Source organism: Camarhynchus parvulus, chromosome 9 (assembly GCF_901933205.1).
Source record: "Camarhynchus parvulus chromosome 9, STF_HiC, whole genome shotgun sequence".
NCBI classification, from domain to species: domain Eukaryota; kingdom Metazoa; phylum Chordata; class Aves; order Passeriformes; family Thraupidae; genus Camarhynchus; species Camarhynchus parvulus.
This window is the reverse complement of record NC_044579.1, coordinates 21637903-21660283: the sequence shown is the minus strand read 5'-3', so window position 1 is coordinate 21660283 and position 22381 is coordinate 21637903. Positions and strand designations below refer to the sequence as shown.

The 22381-nt window shown below is 47.7% G+C and overlaps 2 protein-coding genes across 4 annotated transcripts in view; one reads left to right on the top strand and one right to left on the bottom strand.

Moving 5' to 3' along the window:
- The window catches only part of UGGT1 (UDP-glucose glycoprotein glucosyltransferase 1), a 39724-nt gene extending 39266 nt beyond the window's left edge, over nt 1-458 (bottom strand). For both annotated transcript variants that reach the window (XM_030954252.1, XM_030954253.1), the window contains exon 1: nt 408-458. The gene's annotated coding sequence lies outside the window, so the exon portion shown is untranslated. The remainder of the gene's footprint in view (nt 1-407) is intronic.
- A 1702-nt stretch (nt 459-2160) lies between these two features.
- Nucleotides 2161-22092, top strand: SAP130 (Sin3A associated protein 130). Of its 2 annotated transcripts, none has more exons than XM_030954223.1 (21): nt 2161-2258; nt 2741-2857; nt 3577-3812; nt 4331-4489; nt 5542-5653; nt 7152-7276; nt 8067-8191; nt 8770-8920; nt 9105-9195; nt 9470-9574; nt 10614-10755; nt 10948-11069; nt 13005-13307; nt 14272-14449; nt 15687-15791; nt 16548-16909; nt 18248-18496; nt 19186-19311; nt 20007-20110; nt 20781-20894; nt 21080-22092. In XM_030954223.1, exons 2-21 carry the CDS (start codon nt 2746-2748, stop codon nt 21236-21238), a joined length of 3180 nt encoding a protein of 1059 aa, XP_030810083.1. In that variant the 5' UTR covers nt 2161-2258; nt 2741-2745; the 3' UTR covers nt 21239-22092. The 2 variants fall into 2 exon arrangements, with proteins under 2 accessions (XP_030810083.1, XP_030810084.1); XM_030954224.1 differs by having other exon boundaries at nt 14275-14449; nt 21080-21926.
- Nucleotides 22093-22381: the final 289 nt, after the last annotated feature.

Below are 22381 nucleotides of genomic sequence, written 5' to 3'. Positions count from 1 at the left end.
ATCGCACCGGGGCAGCACGTCCTGTAAAGGGCTCCCGCTGCCTGCTACGGCCGCTGACACCAAACCACGGCGATTTAACCGCGACTAGAAATCAGCCACTGACTCAAAGCAGCCAGGACTCAAAACACACATTAAACCCGGCCCGTCAGGGTGTTAACGGTGCGGGGCGTAAAACCCGAGCGCAGCCTCCGCCGCTCCTCGGTCCCGCTGACCGACCGACCGACCGACCGACCGACCCCGCGGGGCGCGGAGGCCGCTCGAGGGACCCCGCCGGTGTCGATCCCTCCGCGGGGCCCGCCCCGGCCGCCCGCCCGCTGCCCCCCAGGCCGCCGCTGCCGCCCGCCGCGGGCCCGCCCCGCCGCCGCCGCCGCTCCCTCCAGGCCCCGCCGGTGCCCACGGTACCGCACCTGCGAGCGGCCGCGCGCCCGCCCGGCTCCCGCCGCCCGCGCCGCTTCCGCTTCCGCTGCGAGCCGGCGGCGCCGCGCAGTGACGGGGCCGGGGCAGAGGCCGGGGCCGCCCGCGGCCCGGGCCCGGGGCAGGGCCGTGCCCACGGCAGCGGCTGTGCCCGCGCTGCTCTGCGCTCTCGGTTTAAGGAGATAGCGCCCGAAGCAAAGGCGGAACCTGTGGGGTTTTATTGTGATATTAACTGGCCCGTGAGCAGTCGCAGCCTGTGCTGCTGGAAGGAGACCCTGTGCAAACAACTGCTCGTTTATTTACAGTGTAGAGACGTGGTGGGGGAGAGTGAAAGCAGCATACGCAGGTTAAAAACAGCCGTTCTCCATTTATCTTCTCTGCACCCTTTACACGTTCTCCATCAGAACTCCCCTGTCCGTGCCGGGCTCCGCTCGGCTCTGTGTGCGCTCCCTGCCCCGCTGCCCCCGCCGCGCCCTCTGAGCCTTCCGTGGGCACCGGGGCCCAGCCGAGAGATGCAGCAGCGGCTCTGGGGTCTCAGGAGAGACGTGGAAAGGCAGAAGGAAGCTGTAAATCCAGCCAGGCACAGGGGAAGGGAATGTCTCAGGAGGGGAGCTGTACTGCAGGACAGGCTGGCTGGTGCGGGTCCTGGAGAGTGACACCCGGCGCGACAAACTGCTGCTTCTGGCCACAGCTTCCTCAGCAGTACAAACACAAACACTGCTTCTGTTCCTGTTCACAACAAACACTAAGGTTTGCGAGGCAGACATAGGGCGTACTTACATGTGATCCTGAAATTTCAAAGGTGTTTTCCTCCTGGTTTCGTTTTAAAATATTATTGAAACTCTGAAAGTGGCAGGTGTCTGGCTGAGTTCATCTCTGAGCCTCGAAACACGAGAACAATATCATGAAGAATGATGTTCTCGTGTGTCTGTAAGCAAACGCGAGGCAGCCCTTGCACTGTGGTCTCTCAGGGCAGTGATGTGCGTCGTCTCCGAGGTTTGTGGGGTTTATTATTATTGTAATTATTTAATTTTTCCCCTCTACCCCAGTGATAGGGGTGCCCCGCCCATATCCCTTTGTCCCTTCCCAGGATGAGGGTTGGGGACTTCGGGGAATCCCCGGCGTGCTCTGGGGACCCCCCGAATTTTAGGAGATTTGGGGTGTTAAGCGCCAGAGCCCCGCCATGTCCTTGTGTCCCTTCCCAGGATTGGTGGGAACAACGGAATTTTGGGGGACCGCCCGAGTTACGGAGATTTGGGATGTTTTTGGGGCGCTGACTCCCTCCATGCCCTCCCCAGGGACCCCCAACGCCTTCCCGCCGTGTCCTCTTGTCACTTCCCAGACTGGGCGTTGGGGACTTGGGGGGGACGGTGTGAGGGGGGGGTGGTTTGGACGGGTGTGGAGAGCAACAACGAGGTGCGGAGCTCGGGGTGGCGGCCGGCGCGGGTCCGAGGGGGCGGTGGCGGGGCAGGGGCCGGTCCGAGGGGGCGGTGGCGGGTCCGTGGGGGCAGGCGCGGCCCAGCGGTGACCGCGGCCTGTCCCGCCCACCCCGCGTCTCCTCGGAGACCTCGCGGCGCGCGGCCAATGGCGCGCTCGGGCACAGCACCGCCCCTCCCGCGCCTCGCGAGATCTGTGCCCGCCACAACCCCAGCGCGGACTACATCTCCCGGCAGCCCCGCGGGGCGGGCTCGACAGCCAATGAAACGCGGCAGCCCAGGGTAGGCGGGGCTGGCCGGGGCCAATCGGGTGCGGGCAGCTACAGCGGCGGAAGCGGCGCTCGGCAGCGGCGGCGACGCGGGGCGACCGGCCTCAGGGACCGGCGCACGGCACCGCCCCGGGCACAGGTACTGCCGCGGACGGCGCACGGCATCGCCCAGGTCTGCGGGCCGGGGCTAGCCCCGTGGAAGGGCTGCGAGTAGGGGGCGGCGGCCGCCGCTTCAGTGCGCGACAGCCGCAGCGGGGGGAGCGAGCCTCCGGCCGGCGGAAGCACCGCGGAGGGGGTATCGCGAAGGAACGGCGGCAGGGCAGAGCGGCGCGGTGCGGCCCGGCCCGAGGCGGCGGGGCCGTCGCGCTGCCGGGCACATCCGGGCCCTGCGGCCCGGCGCGGCGGGGCGGGGCGCGCAGGGCGGGCGCTGATTGGCCGGCGCCACCCCGCCGCCATTGGCCGGGCGCCGCGCGAAACCCGCCGCGCGGGCGCGCCGGGGTGGGTGGGGCCGCGGGGCCGCGCCCGGAGAGCGGGAGGGACGGAGGGAGGTCGGGCACGGCGGGGCCGGGCTGGGCCGGGCCGGACGTGTCGCGACATAACGGCCGCGCTGCCGACCCGCAGGTGACATGAGCTCGCAGCAGTTCCCCCGTTCGGGCGCGCCTCCCGCCCCGCTGGGACCAGCGCCGCCGCCCATCCCCACCAGCGGCTCGGCCGGGATTATCGCCCCCGCCGCCACAGGTAAGCGCCATCCCGGCCCCGCGGCTGTCGGCAACGGGGGCGGGGAGCGATCCCGGGGACCCCGCCCATCGCGCTCTGCCGCTCTCCTGGGCGGGAGAAGCGAGGCGGCCCCGGGGCCGGGCTGGGAGCTGCGCGGGTCCGCGTGCGGAGAGCGCCGGGGCGGCTGCCGGGACAGCGCCGGCAGAACCGCCCGGTGTCTGTGCGCAGGTGCCTGTCCCGCTCAGCATCTCATGGAGCTGGGAATGGGGTGGGAACTGTGATCCCAACTCCTGCTGTCCCTGCCGCGGTGACAGGTTTTCAGAAGTGACTGGGGGAGCAGCTTCATTTTCAGGAGGTTTTATACCTTTCTTCTGCTCGATATTCACATACATATTGCATTAAATGTGCAGTCTTTCATGCACGTGGGATTTAATTGCAGTTACTTAGATAATTAAATATTTTTCACTTGAAAGAAAACTTTGTCAATCTGTGTTTAAAGTAGGTGTTTAGTTGGACTTCAGAGTTGACCCCAGGTTGCCCCAGCATTGCCCAGCCCATCAGCTCTGAGGGGAACAGACAGAAGCAGTGTCAGAATTCCCAGTTTCTCCATCACTGAAATATGTCTAATTATAAGACTGAACTTCTTTAATTTAGATGTGTCCAATATCTCATCTCTGACCTAGTGGGTGACCAAAGTGAGCTTTGTAACAATTCTGACCTTTTTCTCTGTTTTTCCTTAGTGAGTGAGGAATCCAGTCGTGAGCCAGAAGTTGCTCCCAGGGAGCACATGGGCCCCAGTGGCTCCATCCAGCCCCGGGAGGAGAAGCAGGAGCCCGTGGTGGTCCGGCCGTACCCACAGGTCCAGATGCTGACACAGCACCACCCTGTCCAGTCTGGGGCCCCAGTGACAGTGACAGCACCACCAGCACATTTGACTCCAGCCGTGCCACTTTCTTTTTCAGATGGACTTATGAAGGTAATGAGAGGATTCATCAGTACAATCTGTATGAGTAGGTGTTGAGAAAAAGTAAATTACACCAAAACCTTCCCTGCTTTTGATTCTAAACCTTTCCTTGCATGCTTCTGCTAACTGTGCAGTGCCTTGTAGGTTTGGCTGTTCCAGATGATACACTGAGGACTTGCTAGTATTTCAGCATTATTTGGTTTATCTCTGAGGAGACCAGTGATTTCAATCAAATTTCCATTTTCTCTTCAGGATATAAAGTTAACTGGTAATATCCAGTGACTGTAGGGCAATACCATAGCCCTGACAGATTCCACTGATGACCCATGCCAGAACCTGCCTATTCCCAGGACAATATATGCCCTTTTTTTCTTTGGAATAACCCAATGTTCAGTATCTTTCCTCTCCAAATATTTAACCATACTTACTTAAACTTTCTCCTCAGGCTTTGACCCCACAGAATGATTACTGCTTCAACACTGGGCTCTCATTTGAACTTACCAATGTTTCTGGTTTTCTATTTCTTGTAGCCTCCCTTGAAGCCCACCATGCCCAGCCGGCCCATTGCTCCTGCTCCACCCTCCACTCTCTCAGCTCCCACAAAGGTCCCTGGGCAAGTGACTGTGACCATGGAAAGCAGCATCCCACAGGCTCCAACAATCCCTGTGGCAACCATCAGTGGGCAACAGGTCTGGTTTTTTGGTGGCTTTTCTGTTCCATCTCACTGCATGCTCAGATCAATAGAAGTACAGCTGAGGTGGGCTTTTGCAGCAGGAGGGAGTGTAAAGAGAGCAGGTTTCCCTGTTCAGTGCTGTCTGGACCATTAAACTTCAGTCTAGGTTATCACCATCTCTTTCCAAAGCTGCTGATTTGTTGGGCTCATCCAACTGGATAGCACAGCCAGGCTGTGATGGCAGAGCCATACCCAAAAGCTGGGTCTTTCCTTAAAAGCTCCTGCTGTGTCAGTGTCACTTGGAGAATTTCTGCTGTAGAGAAACTGCTGGGATTCATGATTGCAGTGTTCTTCAGCTTCCCTGGGAGGAGATCAGAACAGACTAGTGAACAGTTAATGGGTTTGCACTGTGTTCTTACTGAACTAGGAGTGACAAAATTTGAGGGAGTCTATGTAGATAATGATTTGAAATTTTTTTTGTCCTCTAACTTGACTGCAGAGCCAGGCCTGTTGGTTTGAAAATAGTTTGTCAGAACAGTCACTACTAAACCTCTCAGGGTTTTGATGTAAAGTGCCTTTAGGTGGACTTGAGTTAGTCTGGCTAAATATGTGCATCAATTTCAGTGGATTTACCTTATATTAATATCCTCAGGAAGTCTAGAATTATAAAAAAGTAGAATTTGTTCCAGCATTTGCCAGGTTTCCACCATTCTCTCAAGTTTATTGGAGAGGTGGTATGAAACTATGCCTTAATGTCACCAGTGCTAGAAGGGACAACTCTGTGGATGTTTGTGGGTGGCTGCTGGGTGACTGTCACCCAGGTACCAAGCATCAAAACACACCAGTGAAACAGAGAAGTGTTTGCATCTTCCAGTGTCAGCAGGCTCTGTAACTTTATCCTGTACAAACACCTGCCTCCTTCACCACTCAGCTTTTAATGCATGCAGCCTTGGAACACCAAGTATTCCTCCAGGATCTCTTATCTGTCCCTGAGGCTGAGATATGGTGATTCTGTGGCCACTGATTTTTGTCAACACAGCTGACTTGGTTTGTTCTTGAACTCTGCAGGGGCATCCCAGTAACCTGCATCATATCATGGCCACCAACGTGCAGATGTCCATCATCAGGAGCAGTGCTCCTGGGCCTCCACTGCACATTGGAGCTTCTCATCTGCCCCGAGGTAAAGATCACCTGTGCTGTCCCTGCCTTCTGCTCACAGGCTCTCAGCTGCTGCATTTAGCCCACACCTCTGAAACTCCTCGCTGCTAATGCAGCTATTCCCTCAGATGTTCAAACTGCTGGCATGAGTGAGTGACTGCTGGCCTTTGAAGAATTATGTTGCCTTCAGCCATTTAGGGCAGGACCATGTGACAGTGTTTAAAATGCTGGCAGATACCAGCACATCTGTTATTCTAATTCTTTGCTGTTAAAACAATCAAGAAAAAACATCCCCTGGTAGAGACACACTTGCTCTGTAAAATGTCATGTACATTCTGGCTAGCAAGTATTGCTCACCTGTGGCAGTTGTGAGCCACATTCTTGTGTCCCCCTGTCACAGGACCACTCATGCATTGTTCTGCATGCTAGGACACCATATTGTGTGCATTTGCATTTACCCACGAGCTGAATGCTGGTGATAACTACAGGCTCTTGTTTCCCAGCATTTTGGATGCTACAGCTTGTAAAACAGGACATCAGCCCCTTAATGCAGCCCTGTGCTCAGTACAGCCTGGCAGATTTCTGACTGCAGCTTTGCTTTCAAAGTCTTATGGGTTGGGTTTGCAGTTCAGCTTTAAATTGATCTGAATTCCAAGTACCATTTGTCCGTTTTATTTCCTTTTATGCTCAATGTTATTTGCTGGCTCACTCAAGAAAAAGAAATTGATGTGAGCAAAAACATAATCATCTTTAACTAGAGCAGGTGGAAGGACTGTGGAGGTTTCTCTGTAGCTACAGTAGTGTTGTTCACCTCATTCTGAGGGGACAGCTGCCACAGACTTGGACACTCAGTACACATTTTCTTTTTTTTCCCTGCTCTTTTTCTCTGAGTTTGAATATTAATTTTTGAGGTAATTTGAATGGAGAACATGTACAAAAGATATACAGTCCAGTCCATCATCTGATTGCAAGGCTGTTTGCCTGCTACTGTGATTTATTATGATCAGGAGTCATCAGACAGGAGACAGATTAATCAGTTGCAGGTTTTAATAGTGTGGAGTTTTGGCCTTGGTTTTTTGGGGGGAGGTGTAGCTCTTTGTTTTGTTTTGTATGGTGTTTCCTTGTTCTTTTGCAAGTGTATCTTTCTTCTGAACTTCATCAGCTGCAGTGAGATCATTGCTGGTATCAGATGACTTATTTACACATTGGCCCAGTAATCAAACTGAATTTTTTCTACTGACTTCCATAGCTTGGCAGAAGAAGACATAGCATTTGCAATACAAGGCTCTTATAGGGGACTAAGAAATACCTCTAAAGCAAATGAATTTAAAGTAATACCTACCCCTCCACGCATGCTTCTGTAAACCTTATGTATATTTGTTGAAAGCCTTATTTTTACACCAACATCACATGAATTGCCCTGAATATGAAATGCATTAGAACTGAAATACCAGCTGATGTCAGGGTCTGTCTGTGGTTGTGGTGGAGCTGAATTTTAATGTGTTTGGTTTCTTCCCCAGGTGCAGCAGCTGCTGCAGTGATGTCCAGTTCTAAAGTAACCACAGTGCTGAGACCAGCCTCCCAGTTGCCAAATGCAGCTGCAGCCCAGCCAGCAGTTCAGCACATCATCCACCAGCCAATCCAGGCAGGTAGCAGCCAGGCAGCTCTGCCCATCACTGACCTCCAAACCCTTCCTGGCACTCAGCTGTAATGTATAACCTCTCATTATTTATGCGCACTGGGCTGCAGCTACTGTCAGCTCTCTTCCAGCTCTGTTTGCTGTATTTCCTTCATAGACTTGGTGGGTTTTAATCTGGCTCCAAAGTGCTTAGAAACTGGGAAGACAATTTCATTCAGACACACTCAAATTTTAAAGACTGAAAGATCCAGTACAATGTGCTGGTGTTGATTTATTGTTCAATATATGAATTGATATAGAATTTTTGAAATCTCAGAGATTTTTGAAATCTCTGCTTCTGCATATTTTGGCTTTTGTACCTGTATAAGGAGAAGATGGTAGGTGTTGTCTCCCTACAGCAGTGCTAGTGTTCAGCCCTAATACAGAGGGTTAAACATCTTCCCACTGTGCTTTCACTTAGGATGCCAATTACCTCTAACTTAGTGTGTACTGGAATTTCTTTTCATTCTGAAGGGAACTGACCTTTGAGGTTTTTCCTAAAGACTTTCAAGGGATCCAGTCTTGTTAACTTTGTTCGTTACTGGTTCCTGTGCTGTATGTGTGTTGAAAACCACAACAGTTCTGCTTAGGAGCTTGCAGATCAATTCAGGAAGACTGGAAATGTCTCAGAATGCTAAAACTTAGTGACGAGGTGCAGGGAAGCCAGTTTTAATCAAGGAATTCCTAGTTGTTCTCTAAATTGCAGAATTTCCTTTCTGAATGTTCTCTCTTTGATGCTTTTTTTTTTCCTAAATAGTCACGTCCTCCTGTGACGACTTCAAGCACTATTCCTCCTGCAGTGGTGGCAACTGTCTCAGCCACGAGAGCTCAGTCCCCTGTTATAACCACAACAGCAGCACATGCCACGGAGTCAACTCTCAGGTAAAACCTACAGAAATTCTGTATTTGACAGAAATTGCAGCAAGGGGAAATGTTAATCAGCCTGAACTGATAATCCTCTACTTATGGGAGGATATAAAATGAAAATAGTAATGCTTGCACAGTGCAAATCCTTGAAGTTCTATGAATAAAAATGAGTATAAGCATGAACTTATACACATTTATAAGGGTAAAAGGGCTTTATAAGGGCTCTGTGTTATGAGAAGGAAAGACCTTAAGGAATAATTTTTGTAGTCCTGCTCCCTGGACAGCAGAGTTTGTGTTGCAAGAACTTGTGGGTATTTGGCCTATATTTTTTACAAAGACACAGGGAAAAGTGACCTATGAATGCTGAGATGAAGTTCAGCTGATAAGGGTTATGATAACTCCTGGCTGGGTGCACAGGGCAGATGAGGACAGAACAGTGTAGCTCAAATTCCTTATGTTGCTTTGCCACGTGATTGACAGCAGCGCTGCTGTCACCGGGGAGGGCACTGAGGCCTCATGTGTGTGCCTGTGTTGTATCTCCCATACTCAGTCTCCAGAAGGTTCCCTTGATGAGTTCTTTTCTTGCTCTGCAGCCGGCCCACGCTGTCCATCCAGCAGCACCCGCCCTCTGCAGCCATCAGCATCCAGCGGCCGGCGCAGCCGCGGGACGCGGCCACGCGCATCACGCTGCCCTCGCACCCTGCCATCGGCACCCAGAAACCACAGCTCCACACCATGGCCCAGGTAAGCTGCAGCAGCACAGCACCTCCTGCTGCTTCTTGAGACTTGTGTATAGCCTGCAGGCTAAGATTACATTTTGGAGAAGAGTTAGAAATTAATGTTCTGTATGGTCAGTGCAAGGTGATTCCATACTAACTGTAGATGTTAAATGTAGTAGTTTTCTAACTTTAAGAATTTTTTTTCATAGAAAACCATTTTCAGTACTGGTACTCCTGTGGCAGCAGCAACTGTGGCACCTATTTTGGCAACAAATACCATTGCTTCAGCAACCACAGCTGGTGAGTATTCATAATGCTGTTGTGGGAGCATCATGGGCACTGGGGTTTGTTGCTTTTTGTTGGCTTTCTTTGAATTTAGAACCCAATCATTTTTGAGCAAATCTTTTTTCATGGTAAAGACTGCATTTGGAGGTGCATGGCATCAGGAGTGCAATTACTGAGTTCTTCAAGGAGCTTGTCTGGTTGGGGGTTTTGCCCTCTTTGGGATATGGATACACTGGCATGGCAGGGCTCCATAGAAAGATCTCCTATTAAGTTTGGTTTTCTCCTTCAGGTTCTGTATCTCACACCCAAGCGCCTACAAGCACCATTGTTACCATGACAATGCCCTCACATTCTTCCCATGCTACAGCTGTCACGACCTCAAACATCCCAGTTGGTGAGTGATTTCAGTTCTCAGAAAAGTGTGTAACTCATGCTTCAGTTTTTCTCTGCATGCTGGAAGAGTTTGTGCATGTTAGCAAATTAAGGAGGGAAAGAAAATCAGTTCAGGCTGGGAGAAACTAATTAACAGGTCTAGGATTCTAATTGTTTTTAATATCAGGAAGAAAGGTTCTAGGAGGAGCAGGTAATAAAATGGCTCATTTACTTTCTCTGTTGAATTTTTATACAAACTTGGGCCTTTTGGCATTTCAAAACCCACACTGAATACTCTAAAAGTTTTAACTGCTTGGTGATAGACTATGGCTTTCATAGTTGATTTTGTAAGTTACTTCATGTGCTTCTTGAGGTGTTAGGTGTAGCCTAGCCGGATTTGATTTGTGTGTTCACTTGAATGTAAAACACAAAGGCCTAAAGGTGGGAACTTTATTTGCCTGGATGCCTGTGGAATGTGCCTGATATGCTTCCTACAGAACTGCATATGTTTCCTTTTGTTCATCTGTTTTCTTGCTGACATCCGTGTTCTTTTGAAATCTTGTAATCTCTTCCCCAAGCATAAATTTTCATGCAGTGAAATTGTATCTCATATGTCAGTGTTTCTTGTAAAGTTCTTGTAGGTGTTTTCTTCCTTTTCATGGCCTCTGTCCACAGACACTTGTTTGCCTTGGCCTCATTTCCCTTGATCTCTCCTTTCAAAACTCAGATAACTTGTTCTTGACATCAGAATGGTTCAGGCTGATCCTAAAAAAATTAACTTAATCTGAGCACTGAAGTGACTTTGTTATCAAGTATTATTTATATATGTATTTAGGGTATCCATCCATTCTGATATAAATGGATGAGAAATGCTTTGTTCTCCTTTTTCTTTTGGCCTATTGTGAGTAGGAAATCATTTGTGGATGGGGTGGGTTGTTTTGGGTTGAGAGAGGAGGGAGTAGAGTTGGTTGTTTTGTTTGACAAGGTTATTGATCTTGCTTTGCAGTGTTTACTAGCCTTTCCTTTGACTGTCAATTGATGACATGTTTGTCTTCATGCAGCTAAAGTGGTTCCCCAGCAAATCACCCACACTTCTCCCCGGATCCAGTCTGACTACACAGCAGAGAGGAGTAACCTCATACCTCTGTCCAGCCACCGGGCATCTCCCAACCCAGTAGCCATGGAAACCAGAAATGACAACAGGTGGGCAGAACCAGCAGCTCTACCCATGAGAGAGTGTATGAGGAGGGTGTGAGTGCCCTGTTCTGCTGTAGTGGAAATAACACTGTAAAAACTGAGGGGGAGGATGGGATTTGGTAGTTCAGGGAGTGCTAAAGTGCACTGAAGGTTACCTGTTGAACTCTGTGTAACACTTGTTCTCTTTGATGCCTGTAGGCAGTCGGTGCCTGTCCAGTTCCAGTATTTCTTACCCACCTACCCCCCCTCTGCATACCCTCTGACTGCCCACACCTACACCCCCATCACCAGCTCCGTGTCCACCATCCGCCAGTACCCAGGTAAGCCCAGCTTGGGGCAGGGCAGCCTTGGGGCTTTGTTGAGCTTGCAGCTTATGGATGTGCTCTAGTGATGGAAGGAACTAAAAGGATTGTGCTTGACTCTGACAATTAGTCACAAAAAGTCTCTGATGATTTGTTGTTTTTTCAGGAGTTTTGTATTTGATATCTCAAAGGCTCCGTGTCTATAAGTAAAAGTTTTAAGTCTACGAATCAAAACAGTTTGGCTCCTCCAAACCAAGCCAACTCTTTGATACATCTTCATTCCCTGGTGTTCTGATAAGCTCTTTTAATATCTTTTCACGTGAATGTACAGTTTGAGAGAGATACCTGAACCAAAAAGGGAAAAACTAATTTGCATTGCACACTTGCATTAGTGTTCTGTTGAGAAGAATGGAGAAATTAATGTATTTGAACAGTCACAGTAATTAGCAGTCAAAAAAATGCTGCATAACCCAAACTTATGTCATTCTGTGACAAAATTTGGAACACTTTTACCTTACCAGGTTGTTTAGGGCTGTTCTCCATAATGTGAAAATTTCCACTATCCAGACTGCAATAACATGCACGATGTGGATTTTCATGGAATATCTGTGTCTGCTGGAAGCATGATGCCTGTAGCAGTACCGAGGAAATTCAGAAGGACTGGGAGGTGGCAAAGCCCATTTGTTGAACAGGAAAGTGTAGAATCATTGGGTTCTTTAGGTTGAGAAAGACCTTTATGATTATCAAATCTAACTATTAATCCAGCACTCCTAAAGCCACCACTAAACCATTTTCCCAAGTGGGAAATATATTTTTATATATTATATATATTAATATCAAAATATTTTTTTAAATACTGCCAGGGTTGGGGACTTCACCACTTCCCTGAGCAGCCTTTGTCAGGGCTTAACAACCCTTTATGTGAAGTTTTCCTAATATCCAATCTAAACCTTGGTGGTTGTGTTTTACTTAGTATCCTAAAAGGATTTTGTTGGATAGAAAGTTTTGCAACAACACTGTTTTGACTGAGAGAATAAAAGTGCCACACTTTATACAGAGCCATTTTCAGGGACCTGGTTTCAGTTTTTGATGCCTGTTTTTAGAGTGTCTTGTCAGCACAAGAACTTGATGGAAATCCTGTGACAGTGATAAAAGCAGCTTGTTCTGCGTTGTTAGCAATCAAGGCCATTGTTGGCAAGTTCACACTTGCATTCTGTGTGTGGCTGCAGAAATCCTGGTGCAGCTCTATAGAGCCTGGAAATCTGGAGATCCAGGGTCTGCAAGTGGCCCAAAAGTATTATTTAAGTGCTGCATGGGAAAACTGTAATACACTGTATAGTGGATCTGAAAAGGTGGAATAATTTGTTTAGAGCTGTGAATTTATTTGAATGATTGAGCTGCTTGAGCTATTGTTGGGAACATTGTTCTGCCACTATAAAATAATTGTGTTCATTTGAGCTGTGGGATCCAGCCTATAGCTGGATTCCTGTTATATCTGGCCTGTTGTGAGGCCAGATAAGGTTGTGTTCAACTTCAGAGTTGAGTCAGCTTCAGAGCACAATAAATTACTTAGGTTTCTGATTACTTTTAATCTATTTTTTAAGGAGGGAAAAATGCCAAGTGTTGGTACTTACAAGCTCTGTAAAATACGATAATGAACAAAAATAGAGCACAGCATTCTGAGACTGTAATTTGAGTCTACCTAAAAGCAGAGTTAAACTGCTCTTTTCTCTCTTGCTGCAATTAGAAATAAAAAAAAAAATAAATTAAAATCAACAGTAATTAATTCCTCTGGCAGACAATCTTCCCTACTCTCATATTTACTACTGCAATAAGCAGATGGGCACATTAATTTCTCAGAGCAAAAAAAAGTCTTTGAAAAGTTAGCATTTGAGCAAGAGGTGGGAGGGGGAGCTGAGATGACCTGCTGGTGAGATATGTGTGCTGCTCCAGTTTCAGCCCAGGCGCCCAACTCGGCCATCACGGCTCAGACCGGTGTGGGAGTGGCCTCCACCGTGCACCTGAACCCCATGCAGCTGATGACAGTGGATGCATCTCACGCCCGGCACATCCAGGGCATCCAGCCTGCCCCCATCAGTGCCCAGGGCATCCAGCCTGCCCCCATCAGTGCCCAGGGCATCCAGCCTGCACCCATCGGGACCCAGGGACTGCACCCTGCTGCACCCATGGGCGCCCAGGGGCTGCAGCCGGCACCCATCGGGGCCCAGCAGCCACCGGGAGACACCAAAACCTCAGGTAAGAGCAACCAGCCAAGTCCTCACTTCAGAGCAGCTGAGCTGCTGTCCTGCACATCTGGCTGTGACTGATGATACAGTCTCTGTGGTCCAGAGGTAGACACTAAATACATCCATGCCCATACTCTCCCAGCAAATGCTTGTTGGCTGTTTCTGAAGTGATTTATTTTTTAAGTGCTAAGTGGAGCGTGTAGGTAGCCTTGGATGGGTTACTTCAGTGGAAAAGACTGGTAGTGCCTGAGCTTAAACAAATGCCTTCAGTAAGGCCTTGTAGCAAAAGTAATTTACAAGTGAGTGATGTTCTCTGGCTGTGCCTCAGATCCCAGGAGCAGTTAGAGTCCAGCCAGGTACCTTCTGCTGTTGGTAACCTGATCTTGAGCTGTGACAGAAACCATCTTGCATTATAAGTGATTGGTCTGATGAAGCCCCAAGAACTTACAGGAGGAATGGGAGATGGCATCCAAGAGAATAAGCTGTTGCATAGCTGGAAGGCACTGCACAGGGACTTCCTGGCTGTCCACATGCTCTGCATCCCTCAGTTGGCCAGGCAGGCTCTGGCAGAAGGTCAGAATGCAAACACAGCTGATGTCACTTACATACAGCTGGCATGTGTTGCCACATGGGCTCTACCAGAAGTGTTGCTCTGTTGAGCCAGTTGTGTTGGTGATCTCCCTAGTGATTTCTGCCTTTTCCTTGTCTTCTGGAAAAGATTATTTCCCTAGAGGTGGTTGTTAGGCAGGAAGTAGTTTCTGTCTTCCCTGCAGAAGGTTCAGTGATCAGACTGCTTGTGGCAAAGGCACTGCTTATAAAGGAGTCTGAAAGCACTGTGGTTAGAGACTGAGGGACTCAGAGAATGGGCAACATTTGCTCTGCAGACACCTGCTTTGTCATCACATTCCCTTAAGTAACTGCTGCTTTCCACTCTCTGTTTTTGTCTCTGCCGTGTCCATGTCCATCCTTCCCAGCAGTAGTCTTGGCAGATGGAGCCACCATTGTAGCCAATCCTATTAGCAGCACATTCAACACTGCATCTGCAGCAACTACAGTTGTGCAAACCCACAACCAGAGTGCCAGTGCCAGTGCTCCAGCCCAGGGCTCCTCCCCACGGCCCAGCATCCTCCGCAAGAAACCAGCCACGGACGGGTGAGTGCAGCTGAGGGTGACACGTGGGTGGCACTTCTGTGCAATCCAGCCCAGCCAAATGGAATCAATTCAGTGGAGATAAGGAATACTCCAGCAGATTATTCAGTCAGCAATGGTTATAAGTAACCTGCTGATCAGTGAAACAATTATTTTCCTCCCCCAGGGCAGGATATAGTTTTCTGTAGTGTCAGTAATCAAATGAGAAGGACAGTTTGTCTCCTAGGTCTTGAAAGTGACCTTTTGAGAGAAAGTGGATTTGAGGTTTTCTTGCTTAGTATGATAAGAAGAAAGAGTTCATAGTCTACTAAAATTAGAATTGGGTGCTTTTTCTTCAGTGCTTTTCTTGGAAGAATATGTGGATGAGTGGAAAGGATAGGATTAGTACCCTGCTGTGAAATCTGATTAGGAAAAACGGAGGGAGTAACTTAAACTCTTAAAATATTTTATGTTGCCTGTCTATTTTTAAATGCCTTCATAAAGAGGCAAGAGACAGCTTTAGAATTAACAATGCATTTCTTCCCAGCTAGCAACTGAAAAAGTGTGGCACTAATGTGTCTTGTGAGATTAAAATTGCATACTTTTTATGTGGGTGGAAACCTTTTTTAAAGGCAGAGAAGCTGTAGGCTGTAAAACTGAAAGAGAAGTTAAAGAGTCAGGTAGATCACTGAAGACTGTTTCAGTTTGTTGATTATTTTGGATAGCAGTTTGACTTTTGGTCCCACGGGAGACTGAATAGTGTCTAAAAGACCTTAATCAGCCTTATCATCCTAATAGCCACACTCAGGCCTTGAGGTCCTGCAGTCAGGCTCTGACAGTCAGGTCCAGCTAAAGGGAGCAGCTGCCCATGTGAGCACTGTTTAGCTCCAGATGATTTGCTCAGTCTCAAAGCAGCAGTGGCATGGCCAGACCCCTTTGTCCACTGCTGGAGCCTGGCAGTTGCAGCAAAGTTTTCTCACTGACAGGATGAAGGTAAAGCTGGCATTCTTGGAGAAGCCCTAAATTGGGTGAGACTAGGCCACAGCAACTTATCTTTTATTTTAAAAGAAAATAAAATAGCTAATTTGAAAAGTAAAATGAGACTCTTTGTGTAGCAACTTGATTACACTGAAGATAGAGAGCAGTGCCACAGCCATAATTCCTGTCCTGGTTTGTGTAAGAGAGCTGATTGCTTTGCTCTCAGGGGTGTTTGTCTTTGCCCCAGGGAGATGGGAATTCTAGATCTGTCTGTCTCTTTCAGGCTGGCAGTCCGGAAAAGTTTAATTCCCCCTCAGCCACCTGAAGTGGCCAGCACACGTGTGGAGAGCACGATGCGAAGCACGTCTGGGTCACCAAGGCCTGCTGGGTAAGACTTTAGGGAACAGCCACCTGCACCATAATAGTTCCATTATATTTGTTTGAGTTGTATTCTTTGGCTATTGGCACTTTTCTTTCTTTTGGGAAACAATCTATTTTGAATTTGTGACAAACTTGAACAGGTTTGACAAGTTCTGCTGTTTGTGAAGCTGAGGAAATTACCTTTAAAAGCTGTGGTGATGAGCGATCACAGAAACAAACAAAAACCCTCTGCTATTGTAAGGGGAGACAGGCCTCAAAACTTTTTTCTATAGTACTTGAAAATTAATTCTGAGGAAAGGTAAATGCAACTTCTGCCCTCCTTCACTTGAGTTCAGTGGCTTTACAATTTGTTGTTCTATAACTGTAAGCCACAGTGGGAGCTTCTGCAGAGGATGAGGCCAGTACAGTTGTGGGTAAAAGCTCCTCTTGGCTGCACTGTAAAACTGTTTTAATCCTTTTACAACTATTTTGAAATTACCTGGAATTAGTCATGAGATTTGTTTGTCACAGTGAATGGAAAAAAGTAGTATCTGTAATCAATACAGATAGAAAGATTAGATTAATCTGTAATCAATACAGATTAGAAAGGGAGAGGAGGAGGAATTATAACTGAGGTTAAACCTCCTGTTGTTAAACACTTTACTGATCCAGGTGGGTACAGGAAAAACTGAATAGTCTGACTGCAGTTTGGCTCATTCCTTTTGTGCTGGGTGCTCCCAACAGAGATACAGTTCACTTCTCTTTGCTTTTATTTGTGCTACAGGGGCAAGCCAAAGCCTGAAATCCACGTGTCCATGGCCACCCCAGTGCCTGTGTCTATGGAGGCAGTGTGTAACCAGGGTGGTGAGCAGCCCACCATCACGGTGCCCCCGAGCTCCCAGCAGCCTCCCTCTGCCATCCCCACCATCATTGCGGCTGCCAGCCCCACCTCCCAGCCTGCAGCAGCCCTGTCCACCATCCCAGGAGCTGTGGCAGCTGCTCCACCAACCTCCACCACCATCGTGGCAGCTCCTGCTCCTCCATCCACCATGAGTGGGGCCCTCTCAGCAGTGCTGGGCCCTGTGGTACCAGAGATCAAAATCAAAGAGGAAATGGAGCCTATGGACATCATGCGGCCAGTATCTGGTATGTGGCTGGGAATCATCAAGTTGGTTTTTTGGGTTTTGAGACAGTGGAGAAATTAGGAGGGTTTTTCAACAGTTTCATCTTGAAAATTAAAGGATATCTCTTCCATGGTAGCACAGAGCACCAGAGTTCCATATGCTTTATAAAGATCTTTTTTGCCTTTTTCCTAATCTCCCATGAATCCACTTCTTATGGTGGCTGCTTTGTTCATGTTCAAATGATGCAACTCCAGAGAGTCTGTGTGAATTCCTTGCCTACAATGCTCATGCTCAGCAGTGGTACCAACATATTATGGAAGAGCTCAGTTGAATTCAGTTTGTTTACAAATCCTACTGTTCAGGTCCAGTGGCCTTTCTTGTATGTGAGGAATTCATGGCCAGAGTAGGACTTCCTAGGGCCCTCGTGTGATTCGTGCATATTTTTGTCTAGAACTTTACAAAATGTTCATTATACTGCCTTACTTTTCCAGCTTGGCCATAGTTGCTATCAAATGGCATGGTCAGTAAATTCAGATCCTTACAGATCTTACTTTGCTATATAGTGGCAAAGTGACAGGAATGCATCCCACATTCATGGGTTTCAGAGTTCAGGTTTAGCTGTTGGTTTTATCACTCTCCATGAAGCTGTGTGTTGTCCTGTGAGAAAGCAGCTCCTTGCTGCAGATGTGTCTGGAGCATGGGCAGGTAGCATTAAGCTCTTTGGGGCCTTTCTGCCTCTTCCTGGCATTTGTGGCCAAATTGTCAAGAGATCCCATCGCAGAAATTTTGTGCTGCAGCCTTAGTCATGGCTGATTGTCCTTCCAAGTTCAGGGAGTGTTGCCTCAGATTACCTGCCATGCTGCTGCCAGCTGCACAGGTGTGTTGGTTGGTGCAGTGACCTGCTGAGCACTGCTGGGGGCTTGGCAGTACAAGCAGACCCCTGCAAGCAGAGTGCTGCAGTCCTGCTTTGATTCCATCTGACTCTCCTTTCATGAGAGAGTAGGGATTTGCTTACTGTGACAGTGACCTGTGCTGGTGTACATACAGAGGGGTTTTTACAGTAACACAGAGAGAGGTTAGCGTGACTCCTTTTTGTAACATTGAATTAACATAAGCTTCAAATATGAAGCAATTGAGGGACAGACAATTGGTTCTGCTCTCATTCTTTATGTATAAAAGACACTAAAGATTTTAGCTCATAGGCTTGTCCTAGTAATTACTGCTGGCTTAATATCTGGGCTGTTGGTGCACATCACACCCCTCACACTGTGCTGAAACAGGACCTACTGTTGGAGGTAGTGTTCAAACAGTGCCTTATCTTCCCACTGCTGATGGTTGGGTTCTTCTTTCTTTCTCTCAGCAGTCCCTCCTTTGACTACAAGTACTGTGTCTCCATCTTTGGCACTGCTGGCCAACAATCTTTCCATGCCTCCAAGCGATTTGCCACCTGGTGCCTCACCAAGGAAGAAACCCCGTAAGCAGCAGCATGTCATCTCCACAGAGGAAGGGGACATGATGGAAACAAACAGCACTGATGATGAGAAATCCACTGCCAAAAGTTTGCTGGTGAAGGCAGAGAAGCGAAAGTCTCCTCCAAAGGAGTATATAGGTAATGACATTTCTGATGTCTTTGTTATTATTCAGTATTTTCTCTTCTGTTTGTTTCTCAAAGAAGGTGCTCTGTCACATTCCCACTTCTTAAATATGAGTAATAGAGAATCCAAGTATCTGTTCCTCACCACTTTTTGCATAGCGTGGTGGTGTTCGCAGGGGTCCCAGGATGAGGGAAGAGATGAGAATCTTGACTCCATGTTTCAGAAGGCTGATTTATTATTTTATAATATATGTTATATTAAAAGAAAATGATATATTAAAACTACTAAAAGGATAGAAGAAACGATTTCATCAGAAGGCTGGAAAGGAAAGGAAAGGAATGATCATAAAATCTTGTGACTGACCAGAGAGTCTGAGACAGCTGGATTGTGATTGGCCATTCATTAAAAACAACCACATGAGACCAATCAAAGATGCACCTGTTGCATTCCACAGCAGCAGATAATCATTGTTTACGTTTCACTTCTGAGGCCTCTCAGCTTCTCAGGAGAAAACATCCTAACAAAAGGATTTTTCATAAAATATGTCCGTGACATTATAGGGCTAGGAAAATGTCAGGGAAAATGAATTTTCTCAACACACATTTTGTATGAGGCAGCACTTACTGACCTGCTGGTGGCGTTCTTGAGCATGCCAGCCTGCTTTCACTCCTGGATGATAATGCAGTTGTGGTTCCTTTTGCAGATGAGGAAGGTGTGAGATACGTCCCCGTGCGTCCCAGGCCGCCCATCACGCTGCTGCGGCACTACCGCAACCCCTGGAAAGCCGCTTACCACCACTTCCAGAGGTACAGCGACGTCCGCGTCAAAGGTCAGTCTGGGCAGGGAGCACAGCGAGGGAAGGAGGCTGCACTGAGTCAGCTCTCCTTCTGTACATGAAAACATGGTCTGGTTATTGATGGATCTGCTTTTGTGCAGTGATAGAAACGTGCTCACAAAGGGTATCCTCATTAAAGTGACGTGCTGTGGTGATAGGCTGCAGCTGAGTGTTCTCACTGGCCACCTAACACTTGCCAGTTAATCACAGACATTCTATATGTAGTGTAACTTGTCAAGTAACAAATGGACTTTTAAAGAAGACTTTTTACCTCATACAAGGAAATCAGAGATTAGATAGTGTCTTCCAGACTTTTCAGCTAGTATTTTAGAAATTTTAAGCAGACTGGGTTTTCACAACTCTGCAAATACATCTAGGAGAGAGTAAAAGTAGTACAAGATAGACCATTTACTTGTTTGTGCCAGATGTTTGAAACATTGAGCACTACATTCTTTAAATTAGAAAAAATGTGTTATGATATAATCTTTCTGAAAGTACAGATAACCTGTTAGAGCAGTAGTCAGGTACATGGCAGATGGGAAGTCATTTCCCTGTCTGAATCAAAATGCTGCTCATTGTCATTTATTAGGTAGTAGGGGGAACAGAACTTGGGTTATTGTTGTTTGAGCGGAGAGGCCTGGCCAAGTCCCGAAATTTGAGTACTGTATTCTTGTGTTTCCTGGTGACAGAAGAGAAGAAGGCCATGCTGCAAGAGATTGCCAATCAGAAGGGTGTGTCCTGTCGTGCACAAGGGTGGAAGGTTCATCTCTGTGCAGCGCAGCTACTACAGCTGGTAGGTGCATGGGGCTTGGAGCTTCCTGCAACTTGGGGGAACATGAAGCTGTGTAAGGCAGGAAGACATTCTTACAAACTCAGTACATTGGGATGCCCTAAAGGAGCTGGTGTATAGTGCCCAAAGGGAGTGGGACATGCTTTCCCCTTTCTCAGGAATGTGGCATATAGTGGCTTGGAAACTTGGAGTGTTGGTTTTGATCCAGACATAAGAGCTGATGTATTTTGTACAGATGATCAAAACTGGCAACTCCCTCCTGCTGATGCACAGGTCTGAAGAAGCGTCTGTTTGGGATGGTGCGGCTGATCTGAGGAGGCAGCACTGATCCACATTCCTGGATGCTTCTGTTTCAGGTTGGGGGTGAGGTAGGTGCTCTGCATTTTAGCACCAAACTCCCCAAAACCTCTGCATTCCTGGAATAGTATTGTGAGCAGTAGGGGAAGCAGTTGTGGTAGGATCCATGTTTCTTCAGAAGAGGAGCAATCCTGTAAATAGGATGTTAAAAGGAATGATCGTGCCACATTTTGTCAGAGGCTCCATCTTCTGAATCACTGACAAGAGCAGCTGAGAGGGGAATGGATTGTCACTGTTTCTGTGTAGCTTTGTTAACATGGGCAAGTGTTTGCCAGCTTGGCAGTGACCCTTCTCATGAAGGGCTGATGTCTTTTAGACAAACCTGGAGCACGATGTGTATGAGAGACTGACTGCCCTGCAGGAGGGACTCATTCCTAAGAAAAAGGCAGCAACTGATGATGACCTGCATCGAATCAATGAACTGATCCAGGTATGTCCTGTGGCCAAAACCCAAAACCATACCCTTGGGTACAAGGCATCCTGCTGCTGTTAGTAAAAGCTAAAGCTGACCTAAAAACCCCCATGTGGGTTCACTGCCTGTGTCATCAGTTACAAGGGGCACAGGTAGGGAAATGGGAAGGCATCCTGTGGTTAATAACCAGTGTTTCCTTTCAGGGGAACATGCAGAGGTGTAAACTCGTGATGGATCAAATCAATGAGGCTCGAGACTCCATGCTAAAGGTCTTGGATCACAAGGATCGTGTTTTGAAGCTTCTAAACAAGAATGGAACTGTTAAGAAAGTGTCCAAATTGAAGCGAAAGGAGAAGGTTTGAACGCAGACTAATGACTTTGGAAATGGAGAATGTGTACAGAACGGAGCTGAACCTTTTTGTAGTTTGGGTTTATTTTTAAGCAGAGCATCGGAATAAAAAAGGATGAGTTTAGGGAACAGATGGACACGTGAAGCCTGGTGACCTGAAGGGATTGTCCTTGATCTTGTCATAATGAACAAAGATTTCTCTCAGGCTCATCCCTTTTTAAAGTCTTTCCAGTCCCACTGTTTAACTCCTGATGTGTCAGGTATGGAGACACCTGTAAGGCAGGAGGTTGTGCAGGGGACTCCAGGAGGCTGACAAACAGCTATGGACCCAGACAGCAGCCAAGCTTCCAGCAGTGGAAATGGCACCTCTTTCAGTTACCCCATTCAGTTCTCATTCTGACCTTCCAGTGTCTAAAGCAGCCTTCTTACACCAGTGCCACTGCACTAGGGGATCTGCCACAAAGAATCTCCAACAGCTCAGAAGCCCTAGCTGTCAAGATTAAATAAAAAATAAAAAAAAAAAGAAGGGGGGAGGGGGGAAATCATTTCAAAGTGATATTGTAGTGTCTGTGTCTGTGTTGGTGCTCTGGGATACTTGTTTTGAGGTACCTCTTGCAAGAGGTGCTGTAGCTGGTGTAATGTTAATTGTACGTACCACATACATCCTGAAAACATGAATAAAGGAATTGGAGGGTTTTGTATGTGAGCAGTTCGTGTACATTTGTACCAGTGAAACTCTTCAAGCTGTAAACTTGAAAACGAAGCTTTGGAAGAAGCCTGAGAGGAGAAGAGAGAGCATGTTGGGAAGCAGCCAGCACCCTGTGCTGTGGAAAGTGAGTAATGCAGTTCAGGTCCTAAAGATGAAATATGGATTATCCCCCATGCACTTGTGCATTTAACCTTCATATTTTAGAGAAATTGCTAAATTGGTTCATTTTTAGCCTCCTCAGCAGGAAACTTCAGTGTCATGAACTAGCTCTGTTAAGAATATATTCTTTTGCTCCTCCAGTTATAGTGCTGTTATCTTGCCTTTATTCAGAACTGAGTTCTTTCAGAACTTAGATTAAAAATAGAGTATTTAATTCTTACTTCCTGATTTTTATAATTAGGGAAGTAAGTAGAATGTCCATATTCACACTGTTCTTGTGTTTTTAAC